The sequence below is a fragment of the Ziziphus jujuba genome, chromosome 3, assembly GCF_031755915.1.
Source record: "Ziziphus jujuba cultivar Dongzao chromosome 3, ASM3175591v1".
Taxonomy (NCBI): domain Eukaryota; kingdom Viridiplantae; phylum Streptophyta; class Magnoliopsida; order Rosales; family Rhamnaceae; genus Ziziphus; species Ziziphus jujuba.
Genome location: NC_083381.1, coordinates 15,302,670 through 15,321,669, shown reverse-complemented (window position 1 = coordinate 15,321,669; position 19,000 = coordinate 15,302,670). Strand labels below are relative to the sequence as shown.

General features: G+C 31.9%; 1 protein-coding gene across 8 annotated transcripts; it reads right to left on the bottom strand.

The window, feature by feature from the left end:
• Positions 1 to 10,499: 10,499 nt before the first annotated feature.
• On the bottom strand, positions 10,500 to 14,674 carry LOC107420608 (cysteine-rich receptor-like protein kinase 44). 8 transcript variants are annotated; one of them, XR_009638503.1, is made up of 6 exons: positions 14,384 to 14,673; positions 14,072 to 14,255; positions 13,768 to 13,927; positions 13,561 to 13,679; positions 13,021 to 13,162; positions 10,500 to 11,177 (listed from the first exon to the last, which is right to left on the bottom strand). XR_009638503.1 is itself a non-coding variant. In XM_060816074.1 (3 exons), exons 1-3 carry the CDS (start codon positions 14,212 to 14,214, stop codon positions 13,629 to 13,631), a joined length of 354 nt encoding a protein of 117 aa, XP_060672057.1. In that variant the 5' UTR covers positions 14,215 to 14,670; the 3' UTR covers positions 13,294 to 13,628. The 8 variants fall into 8 exon arrangements, 1 of the variants encoding a protein (XP_060672057.1); XR_009638505.1 differs by having other exon boundaries at positions 13,021 to 13,095; positions 13,545 to 13,679; positions 14,072 to 14,674; XR_009638504.1 differs by having other exon boundaries at positions 13,021 to 13,095; positions 14,072 to 14,674.
• Between the last annotated feature and the right edge of the window lie 4,326 nt (positions 14,675 to 19,000).

The following is a 19,000-nucleotide window of genomic DNA, read 5'->3' as shown; positions in this document are numbered from 1 at the left end:
ATTATCATCTTAAATTCGAAGCTTTTCAATAAGAGCCTATATGTCCATTTCCTTTCTATTGTGCTTGAGATAATTTCTGAAGTCTCCCAAACTAGGAGGCAGCTTCTTAATTATTGCAGTAACTTGAAAGGCTTCATTAATGAACATTCCTTTGGTAAGAAGTTCTTGGATGAGCACTTGTAGCTCATGTACTTGACTCATCAATGGCTTGGTATCCACCATCATGTAGTCCAAGAAATGATCTACCATAAACTTTCCGGACCCAGCATTCTTAGTCTTGTACTTTCGATCTAAAGTTTCCCATAGCTTTTTTGCCGACTTCGTGCCACAGTACACTCCATACAGGGCATCGGATAGGCCATTCAGGACATAATTTCGACATAAATAATTGAAATTATTCCATACATCCACCACCATCAGAGTCTCCTTATCACTCATATTATCACTTGGTGGTGCGTCCTTAGTTAGAAACCTTGTAAGGCCTAATGTAGTAAAGTAAAACAGCATTTTCTGCTGCCAACTCTTAAAATTAGCCCCATCGAACTTCTTCGATTTTTCTGCATGACGTGCAGGTGGAGGCACTTGAAAAACAGGAGTCTGAGAAGACACTTATTCAGCAAGCACATTTCCACTAGCCATTTCCGTATAATCACCAAAAACAAAAATCAATTAGTTGTTATTTTCTATCTCAACAAACTAATTTAAATCAATTTTCAAAAGGAAAATACACAAAAATGTGACTTTTAGGGTTTCTGTTTACACCACAAAAATTACTGTATGCACCATAAAAATCACCGTTCACCTATACTGTTCATATCACTCTTCGATCGCCACATTTCACCCTCTTCAATTGCCACATTTCACCCTCTTCGATCGCCACATTTCACCTGCCATAGGTCTACATGTGGAATCATCCTTAGCAAGACACATGGCTTGCGTAAGATGTAACACGTGTCACCTATAACAGGTCGACATGTGTCCCTTTTTCTTTGCTCGACATGTGTGCACGGATGGCCGACACGTGGTCTTTCCCTTATGCGATACATGGTACTAGAAAAAGTTCGACACGTGGCTCCCTTAGAAGCCGACAAGTGGAGCTGCGGATGACGACACGTGGACTTACCACGATGCGCCATGTGTCGTCGTTTTGTCTCGTCACGTGGCACTCTCTTTCAGCGACATGTGGTGTGTCCAATCGGGCTGAATTTCCTTGGGCCTTGGTTTGGACTGGGCTTGGTCTTGAGCTAAACAGTAACCTATTCTAACTACAGGGGCTTTGGAACTGGACCAGGTCCATCAGAATTTAAAATTCAAACCCACTGACACAGAAACCTATCTACACCCATTTTCCGACCTATGAACCCAAATTTCGACCCGTCTTCAACCTCCAGCCGGGTTTTTTCGATCCGTTTCACTGGTAAACGGATTTTTCCAACCCGGTTCATCAATTTTCATCGATTTTCACTATTCTAGCGACCAAAAAATACCAAAATGTTTCGAAATTCATGGGTAATTCAATTTTGAGAAAAAATTTGATTGTAAACAAGAATTAAATAATTACCCAAGAATCCTAAGACCCACGAGATAAAAAAATATTATTTTGCTTCCATACTCAATAAAAACAAAGAGATCATATCATGGGCAAATCTATTTTATCTAGCTGTGTAACCAATTTAATAAAATAAAAATAAAAATAAAATAAACAAGCCCATCACACACTCTACTCGGGTTAGAACCTAAACAATTTTTTTTTTTTTTTGAAACAGAAAAAAAGAATTCACAAATAAAACCATATTTAAGTAAATAAAATCCTGGGCATAAAACTTTTAATGGGAATAAAACTTATACAGCAAACAAAAGGTATATACCCACAAAATTAAAGCCACGGGAATTATTCCTTTACGAAAACACAGATTCATAATATCTAAAAATCCATCCACATGTATATATATACATATATAAGGAAAATTCTCTTAAGATTGTTGCTAAAATTATACAAAATATATGAATATATATGTGGAATGAATATATAAATAAAATTACAAGAAATTGATAAAATAAATAGAGAACCTATATTTTCTTAGTATTTGATCTTTTGTGATGAATTTAGTCCAGGGCCTGTGTGGTATCACAGTTTTCTTAAGACAATTTTCCGTCCCACCAGTGCAGATGTTTTCCCAATGGTTGTCTCCTAGGATACAAAGGATTCAAAATCTCAGATAAAAAACCATTTGGATTTTCCTCGAACTTTTAGAGTACCTGATCTTTACCACACTTACTAACCAAAGAAAATGCAAAAACTAATTTTTCCTTATCATTTCAAAACACATGTGAGGGAGAGTGGAAAATTGAAAAATCCACACACAAAATAAAAAAAAAAAAATAATCACTTATTTTCCTTCTTTTTTTTTTTTTTTCTTTCCTTATTCCAAAACCCAAAAACGGTAAACCAATAAAACTCATTTAAGACCCATTAATGCCATAAAGCCCATTAAAATCAAAACATTTAAAACGTTCACAAAATATAAAAGAGCCTAGGAACCAACGAAAATATACAGAACAACCGCGAGCCATTCAAAGAAGCATTCAACTCCAAAGACTTTTCAAACGTGTAGATAACCTATACTGTGGGAAATCAGTAAGTTACATATTTTCAAAATACCTATCTAAGAAGATACGCATAATCAATAGTCGAAAGTATAAATCATACATACTTACGTAACCACACATTATGTATACGCATGCAATGTAAACATATATCTATACATAACCACATAGACATAAATGTTTATACACGTACATAAATACACACACAAAACCGAAATATATTGTTTTCAAATATGTTAAAACAGCTAAAAGATAACCCTCAAGGAGTTCAGAAAATTAAGCATGGTTCACCTAATAAAATTACTTTCATCTCATGCAATTTATTGTTACTGTACAGCTAATAATAGAAAATCCTATCACCAAGACATTGAAATGTCAGACAACATAAAACAATTTAAATGCAGCTCATGAAACAACAATATTAGTACATGAAAAACCAAACATAGTGTTCATTTTGATTGACTTAATGAGTTGGTAAAACATTTCCTAATATTTTGTTAACATGGTTTTTGAAAAAATATAACTTTTGGTTAGTTCATTTTATTTCTATGGCCATAAAGAACTTTATGGCTGAGATTCAAATAAAGGAGAGTTCTGCTATTTGCTGATAACTTCTTTGTTCTTACTTTTGCTGAAAGCATAGCTATATATATATATATATACACACACACACATACTTTATGGTTGCTTGAACCATTTTGTAAGTCGTATATGTAACTAAAACTACAGCCAACAAATTTTGTTATCAGAGCTCATATGTGTGAGTGTGTGTGTGTGTGTTTGTGTTGTGTTTGGCTTAATAAGCAAAAACAAGAAAAAAAACATAGGGAGGGAACAAAAAAAGAAAAATGTTATCCCCCATCCCAAGATAAATATTTAGACAAGGCTGATTTCAAAAGCATAGACATTAGGCAACTCAACAAGGCAATCTTGACCCGAATGATCACCCAAAAATAATATGTTTTTCCAATGAATTTAAGTACAAGAAATTGAAGAACAGTGTATTTTAGGCCTGAATAATTAATAATTTAGAAAGGCAGTGACACTAGCGATTCATGCATGAATTTTGAACAATATTTCACAGAAAAAAAAAAAAAAAGTGATTTCTTAAGTTTGAAAATGAAAAAAATAGTTTTCAAAGAACTACTGAAGCACTACAACCCAAACAAGCTTAGAAGATTTCACAAGAGTTTACAGGTGATTTTGTAGGGAAAAAAAAGAAAAAAGAAAAAAGTGTTTCGGGTTTATTTTTACAAGTTTATAGAAATAAAAGTAAATAAACGACAAGAAACAAATTAGGCAATCATAAATAAAACAGAGTTTTACTTGGACTAATTCGCTGAAACAGCATTTTACTTGGACTAATTCTCTTGAGTATCTTTTACTTAGGTTTTAGTTGTTGACTATTCCTAACAAGATTCCCAAAAATAAAAGGGGAAAAAAAATCCCTTACTAAATGGGTCGAGGAAAATCGAAATTTGGCACCTACAGCCTTTATAAACTTTTTTTTTTTCATTCAAAAAAAAAAAAAAAAAAGAAAAACATGGTGTAATCATGAACGATCTCGTTAATGTTAGTTGATACAAGACAAGATGCTAAAGATGGTGCAGAGAAATAGAGAATTGAACTATTATCCTTATTGGTTTCTACCTAACATTTATTTATATTATTTATTAAAAAGGACAATGCACAAATTATTCAATCAATCAAATATTTGATTTTTTATTTGATATAATTTTGTATTTGTCGGTAAAACAAACTGACCTTAGCTTCGGGTCAATCCAATGCTCTTTATTCAAAAAGAAAGCGATTGTAGAAACTAATTTTAATTTGAAGATGAGAGGGCCAGGGTAATCAGAAAGAAATCAAACTAACTTAACAGATGACGTGTATGTGTGTGTGTGTGTGTTTTTTTTTTTTTTTTTTTTTTTTTTTTTTTTTTTTTTTTTGTGGGGTGGGAAGCGAGACAAAACACAAGATGTGTTAGCTTTTATTAGATTTCAAAGTAGAGGGGAGAGACCAAAGAAGACAGTGCAAGAAGGATAAATTATAAGAGAGAAAAAGCAAACTTTGTGCTTCCAGCAATTTGTTTATATGGAGAGGAATTAAGGGAGTTTTGAAGATGGTGGTAAGGTCGTTTGGGTGAACGTCGAAGAAGGTGACAGAGGTTGCTAGTGTTTGGGATTTTATTTTTGTTGAAGATGGAACTAATCGTTTTTATTAAAAAAATTATTCAATGGAAACTCGAAAACCGTGAAAACGCTTTGTCTGTACCGCGAATGAACACCTGCCACATCAATAATTAGCACGCGTTTGATTTGTTGACTAAATGATTGAGTAGAATACGTGTTCTTACCATGGTGATAATTGAACAATTTTTATATTTGATTGAATTTGTAGATTTGAAGTTATTTTTTTTTATAGATTCTTAATTCTTCAAAATAAGCAATTGTGATTCTTTTTAGAAACTTCAAATTCCTTAAAGTAAAAGAATAAAAAAACACGCTTCAGTTTGGGGTTTTTTTTTTTTTTTTTTTTTTTTTAACAATCAAGTTAAAGATTAGGAATAATTATCATATTCCATTCTTTTTTATTCATAAGAACTACTAATTTTATTTTTTAAAAATAACAATACTTTCAACTAAATTACTCTTATTTGTGAGGGTATTGACCATTCAATTAAATCTAGGATTATGGACAAATATTTAGTAGCTGGTTATATTATCAATTGTTATTTGGACTTAAATTTAAAAACTTTAAAAGTGAGATATGATCACATTTAGTACTTGCTACATAAGAATTTCTAATTTAACAAAGTCATAGATTCTTTTATTAGAAAATATACAATCAGGCTTTTATTGGATTAGGTTTAATAAGTTTACCATTAAAATTTCCTTTCTTAGCTTTTCAATCGCTTTAATGGTTGAGACTATATTAAATTGAATGGAAGTGAACTATTTTAAATCTGATTTAATCAAATTGGATCTAATTTAAAACTTATTAAATTACATATAAAATATTCAATCCAATTCAATCAATCAGTAGTAAACATTTCAATAATTGGAGTATAAATATATGACCACAATCTCTTGGAGGATTATGCAATTGAGCCATTACCTGGTGGCGCTACACCGCTGCCATAAAAACTTAACAATCCCATTAATTGACTCGCTAGACAGTCATTATCAGAGAAAGAAATTAATTTCTCAACTCTGAACTGCTGCTTTCCTGGAAAATCAGCACAGCTTTCTTAGACTAATGTTATTTTATTAATTTTTTAGACAAAGCTAGCATAACTACTATTATATATATATATAGATATATATTTATAACTGAATGTAGAAAATTAAGCGCCCTCAGATATGGAGACTAGAAGCTTGCAAAATAGTGCCATTTTCTTTCTTTTAACTGCTTTCGGCCTTTTTGGTCATTGTGTTGCTGATGATTTGAGTAATATAATTAGTCATGAGGATGAGGTCCATGTGGGGGTGATTCTGGATATGGGATCAAAGGAGGGGAAGATTCTTTACAGTTGTATTTCCATGGCGGTTTCGGATTTCTACGAGATGCACAATAATTACACCACAAGGTTACATCTTCATGCAAGGGATTCCAAAGGAAAACCTCTACATGCTCTCTCTGCTGGTAAGGCTATGGCTAGCTGGCTTTCTTCGATCACAAAATTTTATGTTTGTTGGTTACATGACTTTGAAGAGAAATACCTTCTTAGTAAAAAAAAAAAAAAAAAAAAAAAATGAATGGGTTTATGAAATATTTAAATATTTAGAATTTTTTTTTTTTTTTTAACTACCAATAGAATTTCTCTTATCATCGGTTGCATATGCTTTACTATTTTGATTTACAACCATTAAATCTTTTTTTTTTTTTTGCGTCCTTTAAAAAAAAAAAAATCTTTTATCTTTTTTATGAAATACAAAACGCATTAAAGCTAAGCTAGCACTTTTTTTTTCTAATTTTAAATGTTTTTCTCAATTTTAGGTCATCCGGTCAAGTTTTTTCTTATTTTTTATTTTCTTTCTATGTCTTTTTTTTTCATTTAAAAAAAACCAAAAAAAAAAACTTCTTTTTAACTCTCCATTTAAAAAAAAAAAGGGGATGATTTCACGAACTAGTTTTGCAGTCTAAAATTTTGTGAACATTGCTATTGTATGTTCATAAGAACTACTTTTTATAGCCTTCCCTTTAAAAAATTAAAAAAGGGGATGATTTCACAACCTATTTTCATAGTTTAAAATTTTTCGCCTTTGCTATTGTACTTTCATTTTTTGTTGAAACTTTCTTTCAATTTCAATTTCTTTGCAATTTTTTTTTCCTTCTTTTAAGTAGCATGAAAAACAAAATTTTGCCATTTTACGAGTGGAAAGATAATATATATCTAAGCAATAAAATTTAGTCCTATTAATTAGGAATGACAAATGGGCGGATTTCCCCGGTTGGAGTTGACTTGATAATACCTTGCCCCAATCATAACCCGACCCAAGTTTTTTTGGCAACTAGATTTTACCCCACCCAAGCCCGACATGACAAATTTATGGGTTTTTTCCATAAATAGCCACCTTACAACTCCATTTTAGACAAATAGCAAAATTTTTTTTTTTTTTAAAAACTAGTCACCTTGGGACAAAAATACCCTTGATAAAATTGAAAATTACACAAAAGCTTTCCTTTCTTCTACACAGCCGTTCGTTCGTGGGGGTGGGGTTTATACAAAACTGTTCGTGGGGTCTCTCTAAACTCTTTGCATCTCATCGCCTCTCACTCTCATTTTTTTGTATTTTCTCATATCTCAAACTAAAATCAGGTAAAAATTTTATCTTTTTTCTTATTAGATGAAAGTAAGGAAATATGTATTTTTTTTGTTTTTTCTCTTTCTATTTTTTCTTGTAAGTTTTATTAGTTTAGGGTTTTTTAAGCTTTTTATTTGATATGGGTATGCAAGAAATTGATTTATGAGATGTTCTATGTGATTTTAAAGATACTTTAGGTGGCATATGGTTTGAAAATGGAAGAAATTTTGTGTAAAACTGAAAAATCGTGAAAAACAGTTTCCTCCAGTTTGTCAGTTTTCGCAAATTTCCGCCAATTTTCCGCCAATTTTCCGCCAGTTTTCCGCCAGTTTTCCGCCATTTTTCCACCAGTTTTCCACCAATTTTCCGCCAGTTTTTCGCCAGTAGTAAAAAGCTATATTTGGCCTAAAAAAAAAAACAGAATCAACTTTTTTAATACAGTTAATATGTTTGTTTAATATTATTCAAAATTTTATATATTTATTGATTTAGTTTAACGTTATTCATTTAATTTTGTAGTCAAATGGAAGATGATGACATTGTAATTGCTGTTTTATACAATGGAACATTGGTACAAAATGATAGTGGTGATTGGGAATATTGAAATGGTAAAACTGATAGTGGTGATTGGGAATATTAAGAGGTTTTACCCGTTACTTTGCTGAGGGGTATTTTGTGCCAATTCACATGTAAACTCGTCAACGGAGTCTACAAGATCCGGCCGCTGCTCGTAAAAGGATGCAGACCGCAGTAAATATGGTAACATTATGCATAATTTCTGGAAATAAATTTGTCCCTTGTATCGGTTACCAGCCTTATCTGAATCATATACAGTCATGCGACGCTCTTTTAAGTCCACGTGCCCTACCACCCAATGTATGTTGCGCTTGTTTAGTGGAATCAACAACTGTCAATACATTACAGAATTTCAGTTAGCACAATAAATAAAGGAAGGCACATGAATAAATGAATAGTTAACATTACACAATTTGGACATGTATATATTACATGATTTACGTATTTCCATGGCTTGAACTCCTTCATTCGAATCCCCAGCACATATTCTTGCATTGCGTATGAGAATTGGAACTTAGATGGATTGTCAATGAACTTTCCATGACATTGCTCAATGTATACCTACAACAAAATAATTTATTAGTTATCTAAAATCACAATAGCCACATATAGGACACATGGCCGTTACTTACCCAAAATCCTCCATCTAGCACCTCAAAACTAGGATAAAAAATATCAGAAAATTGATTGGCACGTACACGAAATAGGTAAGGCAGGACTTCCATATGCTGCATTGAAAGACGAGTTAATTTTAAATTACATCCATGCAGTTGAACAACTATCTATGGAATTTATCAAATTATAAAATAAAAATCTTGATACTTATATCGTGATTCAGCCACTTCTCACTGTTTATAAGCAACTGGAAAAAGTCTTTACCCGCAGTCAAAATATCCATATCAACCTTTGATGCCCAACCAGACTTCATAATATGCCGATATATGCATGCTCAACTTCAGTCACATTCATTAAGCCATGAACGGGATACTGCAAAAGACAAAAGGGATTATAATCAAGTGATTAGCAAGTAATACTAATATTCATACAAATGCCATGTCCGGCAACTTCTTTCCGAATGCTTGACCCAATGAAGGAATTGTCTCAAAACCCCAAATCTGTCAAACAATTAATTAGTAATCAATAAGTAACGAAATATACACCATACATACAAGTGTAACAAACTTTAAATAATAGTGTAACAAACTTACCATGAAAGCCAAAGGATCTAATGGTGGTAGTATACGATAAAGTACCCCATGGATAGTTATTGAAGTACTCTAAATCGTCCACCATCTCCAAGTGATAATAAGGTGCGGTGGCCATGCTTTCTTTGCCTAGAAGAACCGTCTCTAGGAAATATAATAAAGCCAACTTCAATCTATCATCGTCGGCTTCATCATTGTCTTGACACTGTGCAGTCAGGAAAGCTTCGGTTATCTCCGAATTAGTGACCTTTCGCTTTCCGCCAAAATACGTGTCACTAATACGAGTAGAGATGTTAACCTGCCTATTGGGTTCGTAACCAAACCGTAGACCTGTAATTATGGTGAAGTCCCTCTGTGTAAATCTAGCACCACACCCTCCAAAATTGAATACCATAGAGTCCTTGTCGTCGCAAACACATTGCCTATACAGCATGCTGTTGACGATGTGGCCACTAAATTGTATCTCGTTGGCCTTCAAAAAGTGGCCAAAACAGCTATCCTCAAACTTCTTTATTTGGGCTGGAGTCAGTTTGAACTTAATATCCGACACGGCTTTCCAGAAGTTCGATCTACAATTAACCTTTGCCCTCGATATCTCCGAGTCCCAAAACCTTCGTTGGTAATCTGAATCCATTTATCTGCAAATCAAATACAACAAAACATAACAGATGGAGGAAACGTTTTTTCCGACACGAGAAAAGCCTGAAGGACAATTTTTCCGCCTGGAGGAAAAAATTTTCCGCCTGGAGGAAAACATTTCCTCCAGGAGGAAAAGGTTTTCCGCCTGGAGGAAAAAATTTCCTCCAGGAGGAAAATGTTTTCCTCCTGGAGGAAATTCGCCTGGCGGAAAAAATTTCCTCCAGGAGGAAAACATTTTCCGCCTGGAGGAAAACATGGTCCCTGTGTCAGTTTTGTTAGATATTTGCAGTACCATCTCAATTCTAGCAGCCCTACATGTCATGGATTTGATTTATCTCAATTTAGCTTCACTATTTTATTAACTTATGGCCTTTATTTGGAGAAATATTTCAATAGCATTACCATAGTGCTATTTTCCTTTTAGTCTTTTATGAAGCTCCCCAATAATGAAAAGCATTATAAATCAAAGATACTTCAACAAATTTAATGATCTAATAGCAAAATTATAAATACTTAATTTGCTTTTGAACGCAGTTTAACACCATTTTAACGCTATTAGCTCTAAAATGCTTCCCAGATGAAGGGTTTTTTCCGGGTATGGAATAAAGCATCACCAAATCTACGAGACCAAGAAAAGCAAGATTCTAGATCACAGAACAAGATAGATCACCAAATGATTTAGAGGTCTCTTAAAAAATGTGGAAATATGAGCTTCTTCATTTTTTTATTGTTACACATTACAAGAAAAAGTAGTCCACAACAAAACCCCCTATAAGCGAATGCTATCCCTTTGTATAACATCAAGAAATATTACAAAGAATGCTCTATCAGTACTCACACTAATTCCTAGAAAATTATCTCCTCTCTGCATCTTGTTTCTGCTCCTAACACATTCATAAGCAGTTCTTTCATCTCTGCAATCCATCCATTCATCCAACAACAATTTGATCCAAAGTTTTGCCAAGCTGTAGGCGTATCTTCAAAATTGTATAACTCCAGATTTACAACAGATGGGTTAGCTGCTTTACAGTTGCAAATCCAATTGATTTCAAAGTCCTTTCACAGAGGGGAAGCTATGATGAAATATTTTCTACGTTAGCTGACTCCTGGCTGCAAAATGGGAAAGAAAGTCCAACCGTTGCCAGGCTTAGATTCCTTTCCAGCTACTTTTTCATTAGCCCACCACTCTGAGCCATTGGTAGGGTTATCTGAAAATTCTGACTTTGTGCTGTCAAAATTGAATTCCTTTATTGACCCAAGAGTGATGGATCGATGCTTTCAGTAGCACTGATCCTCCCATTTTCCATGATCCGAGACTCCAGCAGCTACCCCATCTTCTTTTCTGCAGTCAAATGAAATAAGGATATGAATGAGAGGGAATTTCAGCACAACCAATATCTGTTTTCTTCTTTAGCCAGTAAAAAGTCAAGCACATTATAAGAGAATAATCCTCATTAGATATATTAATTTGGTGTCTCAACTTGTAGGATAAGATAAGCCAATGTCTAGATTCATTTATAGAAAAGTAAGCAAAAACATCTCCCACGACTATGTTAACCTCCTTAATGATATTGGATGAAAAGAAATGACTATGAGCATAACCAATTTGTTGAAACTCCTCACTATGTTCATTAATAATGCAAGATGATTATAGAGCTTTAAAGTTTTAAAACTGCATTAAGAGTTGACTGTCAAAATTGTTTGATTTTAAAAGGAGAAAATTTTCCACCACAAGCATCAGAAATTACAAATAAGAGAAAGAAAACAAAAGAAGTTTATGAATTATTGTTTGCATGACAAGTAGCCAACCCAAATATAGCTTTGAAATTATTTTCAACATTTAAGTAGACACACCTTTAGGTCCAATGAAACAGGACAAGGCCCAAACATGGAGAAATGACCTTATCATTCTTTTAAACAAACACAACTTCCACTCCTTTAATTAAGAATACACCTAATGCCTTAAAGCATATTGCATATATACCCAAAAAAAAAAAAATGTCCCTTACGTAAAGAAAGTAAATGATACAATTTTTGAGAATTTTGTGATATCCTTCCTAACAATACCGACGAAATAAAAATTACAAACTTAAAACATAGAAACAGCTTTAACCTTTCTTTAAACATACACCCCAAACTAAATTTAAGAGGAATCTAGAGCCACCTACCACTTGACTACGAGACACACAATACTTGTTATGACAGCATCAATTTATTATTTTGGTGTTGGAATTTTAATTGGTAGTTCAACCTTATTCTTTTATCTATATTCCACTCTTCTTCCCCTCTTATGTAATTTTCACTTTGCCATTTCTCATAGGCATTAATTATTTTTTCCATAATTACAGGAAAAGAAATATGAAAGAAACTATATTCATGCACAAATTCTATGAGGCACATGCCACACCTCACCAAGGACAAAGGTTAGTTTCCTTCCAAGATCAGTCAAACTATGAATATGTAGACTTGCACAAATTAGCAATAGAGTGGTCAATTACTATTTATGAAGTTTCTTGAAGGCCAAATTATCAAATGAGCCCCATCATCCTAGCTTTCACTGAAGTGTGCAAAGTATAAAACCACTAAATATGCTTAATTGTGCAGAGTATAAAAACCAACAAATATATATTAAAAAAAGTGTCAAAAATAGGCAGAATATAATGTGAGTGTGACATGCAATCATTTCAGATTCTGTACTCTAGTACTTGCAACATTTTCACCATTCATTTATTAATTTTTATAGAAAGACATAAAATAGAAAAATTAACATTTAAAGCAAAGCCACTAGTTTTATAGTTGTTAGTCATGAGTTTCACATATTAATGACCTAATGCTGTATAAAGTATTCTGCTTATGACTTTTCACTTGTTATAATGGGACAGTGATTACTAAGAAATGTAAAAAAATTCTTTGTTGTAGAATTTAAAAATAAAATAAAAAATACATTGTATATTGAGCATCTAAACAATTATAACCGCACATGTATCCAGTTATTGGACCATTAACATATCCATCAATACTGATATTCTAATCTCAGCCATTATATGCTAGACAGGATAAGTTGAACATAAGACTTGCTCTACAATGAAAAATAAAACAATTATAAAAATAGCTTATAAAAACATTCATTAAATCCAGAATTGATTAGTAATCGATTCTCATAAGCTCAAAAATAGAAAATATACCTATCTTTCCATGGCCAATATCAACAGTGCATCTTGAGATTTGTCCTACTGCATAGAGTGACAATACTGCTTGCTCTGAAGCACAGAAGCCCGATATGTTAAATGTTTCAAACATCAGTTGTACTAACTATTCTCTAACAGCCTGGCAAAAAATTTCGCATTATTTATTCTTGAATAGAGACAAAGCAAAGCAACCATAGGAAATTTGGATCAACTTCAAAACAACATGAAAAATAAAATAAAAATAAAAATAAAAATAAAACATGCACTTGCATATTTGTGTAGGCATTCACATAGACAGAAAGAAGTGGATGCATCTAAAAGATTGTCTGCATTATTCATAAACAGAATGTTTCTATGCTATACATTCTAGAAATATTCGAACATTATGCATAGTTCAAGAAAACAAAAAGGTGGTGGTTGTTCATCGTCATGAAGAAGAGATTTGAAATAGTTTTTGCAAAGATTCTGGGAGATCTTATACATGGAGGAAAGCATAGAGATTTTGTTAATGGTTTTCATACCAATGAGAGAACTTACAACATCAGACGTTGTGGGTCTGACAGCGGTGGATATATTGTTGCACTTCATCACTAACGTTAAGATGGTCAATTATCCACTAATTCCAGCAACTTGTGTTTTGATTCTGCAAGACAAGCCTGCAATATATATTTAAACAAATTAAGTTAATTAACACATAATATTGAAGTTTAATAAGTTTGCAGCCATGCTTCTCTACTTGCTTACCTCCTCTGCTAGAAACTCACGCTGCTTCTGGTTGAATTTATTTTCTGCATTTTTCTTCACACTAACAATTTCAAGTACAACAACACCATAACCATCGACATATATGTTTGCAATATCTTTCCATACATTGGGTACTCGAGAGCCATTTATGATGTATCCACTGTATCGATCCAGAAATACTGGTTATTATAGTACTTGTTCTTTCCCTTATAATTTGATTATATGTATAAAATTAAATAGCCATTTCATTTACAAATTAGTACAAATTAAGTTCAAAGGGGGTACTGGTTTTTTGTTTACTCACCGTGTTGCTTCTACTTTGATGACCTTAAATTCATTGTCCTGTCCATCCTCTGCATAAAGGATAGGATTCCCAAAGTCTGATATCTTAGCGTTTAGAGCATCATCAACAAGGATATTAGCAGTTTTAATACCCCTATGTGCCATCTTCAGTTTATAATTCTCATGTAGATAATTCAAACCCCTTGCTATTTGAGAAGAAACTGTAAGCTAGGTTTTCCAGAGGTTGAAGAAAATAAAAGAGAGAGAGAGAGAGAGAGAGAGAGAGAGCAAGGGTGTAAATGGAGAGAAGAGGAGGAAGAGAAGAGAAGGAAACCTGACTCCAAGAGCCGAGATCTGTCGAAGAAATGCGATTCGAGACCTGAATTGGGCAGAAGGTGAAAACAGATGGTTTCGTGACCTCGTATTTGGCTGCTTCTTTACAGTTTGTTTTGCAGATGCGGTGTTCAAAAATGGAGGAAATATGTGCAAATAGAGAAGGCGATATCAGTGGTGTGGAGAGTGCAAAGAAGGTGTTTGAAAGGGAAAGTAGAAAGAATCCCTAGCTATCGAGAGGGAAAGTAGAAAGAAAACCAAAAACAACCAAAAAAAAGAAAGAAAAAAAAACACATGCATTTTGACAGAGAAAAGAAAGAAAAGAAAAAAATCTTTATGAAGGGTATTCTGGTCCAAATTGGCTAAAAGTGGGTTAGTTTTTAAAAAAAAAATTTTTTTTGCTATTTTTCAAGTTTACATTTATACAATGGCTATTTTTGGAAAAAATCCCAAATTTATTGCATTCTCACCTAAAAATCGATATATATCGGGTGAACCCAAATCTACATGGTCCCCAAGTGAGGATCAAATTGTCAACCTCATCCTATCCAACCTAAAAGTCCCAATTGGAGTAATACATACCCGCCTCAATCAGGTTAGGTTGGATCTTCCAGAGATCCAACCCAACCCTATTGTCATTTCTATTATCAATAAAACAAATAAAAATAATTAGAATTTATAATGATTAAATTGAAATTATAGATTGTATTACTTGTGTTATTTTATTATTTTGTTCATAGCTTTTAAATTCAATTTAAGATTTTCTGCTAACAGAAAATGAGAAATAATGTAGCAAAACTAAGTGAAATATGGAAGTTTGAACCAAAAATTAAAATATGGGAAAACATACAAAAATTTATAACTACAAAGCAAGTTTATGAAACTATTCTTATTAATGAATAGAAATGGAAAAAAATTTTAAAAACTAGAAGTAAAATTATGAAAATTTTTAAATGTTAACCTTTGATGCGATTTAAGAATTAAAAATTAAATTAGATCTCATATAGTCCTCAAAATGAATTAAATCTCATATGATCCTCATATTAAGAATTTTATTTGAATTTATATATATATATATATATATATATATATATAATTTTATTATAAAATGGATTTGTGCCTTTCCATACAGTATAAGTGCCTAACATTAGGCAACAACATTGCTTGGCGAAGATTTTTTTTAATATGTTGCTTAGTTAGATGCCCACACTATCAAAGGGAATAGATGCGTTTTATGGCAACTCTATATATTCTGATTGGACGTAAACATTTTAATAAAATGTGGATATGCTTTTGAAAACGATTTTTGAAAAAATCATTATCAATAATAATATTTTAAAAGACAATTTGTTTAAAAAGAATATGAGATAACGTCCATATTTTAATAAAATGCAAACATCTGCATTGAAAAATTCTTGTGTAAATATATATATATATATATATATATATTTGGAACAATTTTTCCTCTAAATTGTAGCATATGTTAAATTATTTAATCTCTTCTATCAAAAAAATATATATATATTAGATCATCTTTGAAACCTTTAATTTAAATTTTGACAAATTGAGCATTTAATATTCAAATTAATTTCTTGCATAAAAAATTATTTCAGTGAATTTTTTATCAATTTCCTTTAAAAAAGAAATTTATTAATTTCATTTTTTTAAAATTATGATTAGGCTATTTTTATTTATATAAACAGTCAAAAAATTTGTTTTTCCAACAAAATCTGAACAATCAAAATATTCCATTGTGAAGGAATATTTTTAAATTTTTTTCAACCAAATAAAAAAATTTAGACAACAACTAAATAAAAAATTGAATTAATAGAAAATATTTTAAACTTGTTCGGTGCAAAATAAGAATAGGTGAGGTCCTTCCTCCTCAATCACAACTCACAAGCTTGGCAAGGGCTTGCTTATCTCTTCCACTTCGACTGCAAATTGTCACATTGAGATATCTAACCTTTATTAAAATCTGGATGCGGTGCTTTTTTGCCCAATTATATGTACTCATCAAAATGAATTGCATCTGAATTTTTGAAAATCTAGATATCCATATAGGAAAATGACTATATATGTAAAAAGCTAATTACATTGATTTTTCAATCCTTTTTGCACGTTCTGGAGACCTATTTTTATGTTCTTGGAAGTTACAACCCTATTCGATTTTGTTTTTTTTTTTTTGTTTTTTTGTTTTTTTTTTTTTTTTTTGTGAAGTTCTAACCTTGTCTTGAAAACAATTTATATTTATAACCTTTTCAGAAAACTTTTTGTAATTTTTCCTTTATTCTTTTCCTTTTTCTTTGAACAATAAAGTTTTGAAAGTTAGAATGTATATATTATGTCAATGAGAGATTATACAAAAAAGAAAAGAAAAAATAAATTAGAATATAATATTATAAATAGGGGTCGCTTATATAATTGACAAAGGTTTTTAGTAAATATTACTTTTACCCCTTGAATAGAAATCAAAGCTTTAACTATCTATTATAACTTCTCAATGCTTATGCATGTTATTCATTGACCAATAAAAATTCTTGAATCATTCACTAAAAAATATTATTTGTCAAATATATTATGGAACACTCCCTCCTGATATATGTATATGTGTGCGTAGACTAGAGAATTGATATTGTGCAACTATTTTTCTAATTATAATGGAAGATACAAAAATGTGGCATGTGCTATGGATAACACCTTGATAAATGATTTATGGTTAATCACATTTTAATACTTATATTTTGGTAAGAATGTATATTGGACCTTCAAGTTTAAATCATTTTACATTAAATCCTTAATTTATAAATTGTTCCAAATTAAGTCTTTAATTTCCAAATTGTCTAGCAAAAAGTTTAAAAATGGAAAGAAAAAAAATTTTGACCAAGTTTTTTTATTAATTAATTAGTCAACTTTTTGTCCTTATCTATTTATAAATTGAAAACATTTGTTAATTTTCTCAAATTCTAAAATTTCTGCTAGTCAATTTGTGAATCGTTGTCAATCTTACCAAAGTACAGAACTAAAATGTAATCAACCTAAGTATTTAAAATTTAAATTCGAGTTGGACCAACTGTGACAAATTTTATACTTACCAGATATAAAATCATTATGTCTCTAGTCAATGCAGGAACAACCCAATGATAATAACCACTGTTTCCGTTTCCGTGGGTAATAATATGAGTTTGAATCCTTTCATATTTAATGTGCCAAAAAAATATAAATTGTTATATTCTGATTGGACATAAGCATTTTAATAAAATTCCTATCCTTTGCAGATAGCTTCTAACATATCAAAATTGTTATATGTGTATAAATTGAATTGGAGTATATGTGATTTGTCACCAACCATTGATGAAAATCCATGATTAAATACTTATATGTCTCAAATGATGAATGTTGGTCTGCTTTTAAGTTTTAATTATCTTTCTTTTTTCTTGTTTTTTTTTTCTTTTTAGTTCTTTTTCAAGTTTTTAAGTTTTAATTCGTTGAAATTATCATTGTTTACACATTATATTAATAAATGATACAAAACCCTTAAAAAACATACTTCAGCCAAACCTATTTTTTTTCCCCTCTCTTTTTGACTTTTCTGCCCTTTTAAAAGTGAACTTGCAAATGGTTAGTAACAGAAGTAATTCTCATTAAAAATGCAGCTTTTGACCTCTTAGATAATGTTAAAGTAGAAGCAATCATTGGGCACAAACTAGAAAGGAAGCAAAGTTCTTGGCAGAGTTAGGAGACAAAGCAGAAGTTCCTGTAATTTCTCTTTCTGAACCAAGTTTTTATCTGCACTCTAACAAGTATCCCTTCTTTATTCAGAGCACACAAGATGTTGAAACTTGTCAATTTAAAGGTATTTCTGACATGGTTAATACTTTCAAATGGAGGGATATCATACTTATTTACGAGGACACAGATTTTGTCAGAGAAATCATACCATATATGGTTGATTCATTTCATGAAAATGATATTAATGTGACATATAAGTCTTCCATTTCTAGCTCATACACAGATGATAATGTTGTTGAAGAGCTCTACAAACTTATGGACTTTCAAACTAAGGTGTTTGTCGTGCATATGTCAGAAGCTCCCGTGTCCAAACTTCTCATCAATGCAAAAAGGTTAGGAATGATGAGTGAAGGATATGCTTGGTTTGTGACAGCATCTACTATGAACCTCTTGAGTTCTGTGGACTCATCTGTAATAGATTCCATGCAAGGTTTAGTAGGTTTCAAGTCTTATATTCCTGCAACAAAAGATCTTCAGAATTTGGCTTTGAGACTCAGAAGGAAGTTCTCCATTGAGTTAAGTGTCTATGGCATTTGGGCATATGATTCAATCTGGGCTCTAGCAGAAGCAGTTGAGAGGGCAAGGGATTGTAATAAACTCGTTCCAACCATAAAAAATGGTTCACTACTTGTGGAGGAGATTTTGAGGAGCAAATTTTTGGGTTTAAGTGGTAACTTTCAGTTTATAAATGGAAAACTAACCTCTAACTTATTTGAAGTGGTAAATGTGAAAAGTAAAGGGAAAACTAGACCGGTGGGATTTTGGAATTGCAGTACAGAAGAAGCAAATAGGAGAGGACATATATCATCCGCTCATGATCTTGAAG

Bases quoted from the DNA above. Each gene is read 5' to 3' on its own strand.
- LOC107420608 (XM_060816074.1), bottom strand. From the start codon at position 14,214: ATGGCACATAGGGGTATTAAAACTGCTAATATCCTTGTTGATGATGCT. The intron at 13,928-14,071 runs GTGAGTAAACAA...GGATCGATACAG, and splicing joins ATCAAAGTAGAAGCAACACG to TGGATACATCATAAATGGCT. The intron at 13,680-13,767 runs GTAAGCAAGTAG...TATATATTGCAG, and splicing joins GTGAGTTTCTAGCAGAGGAG to GCTTGTCTTGCAGAATCAAA.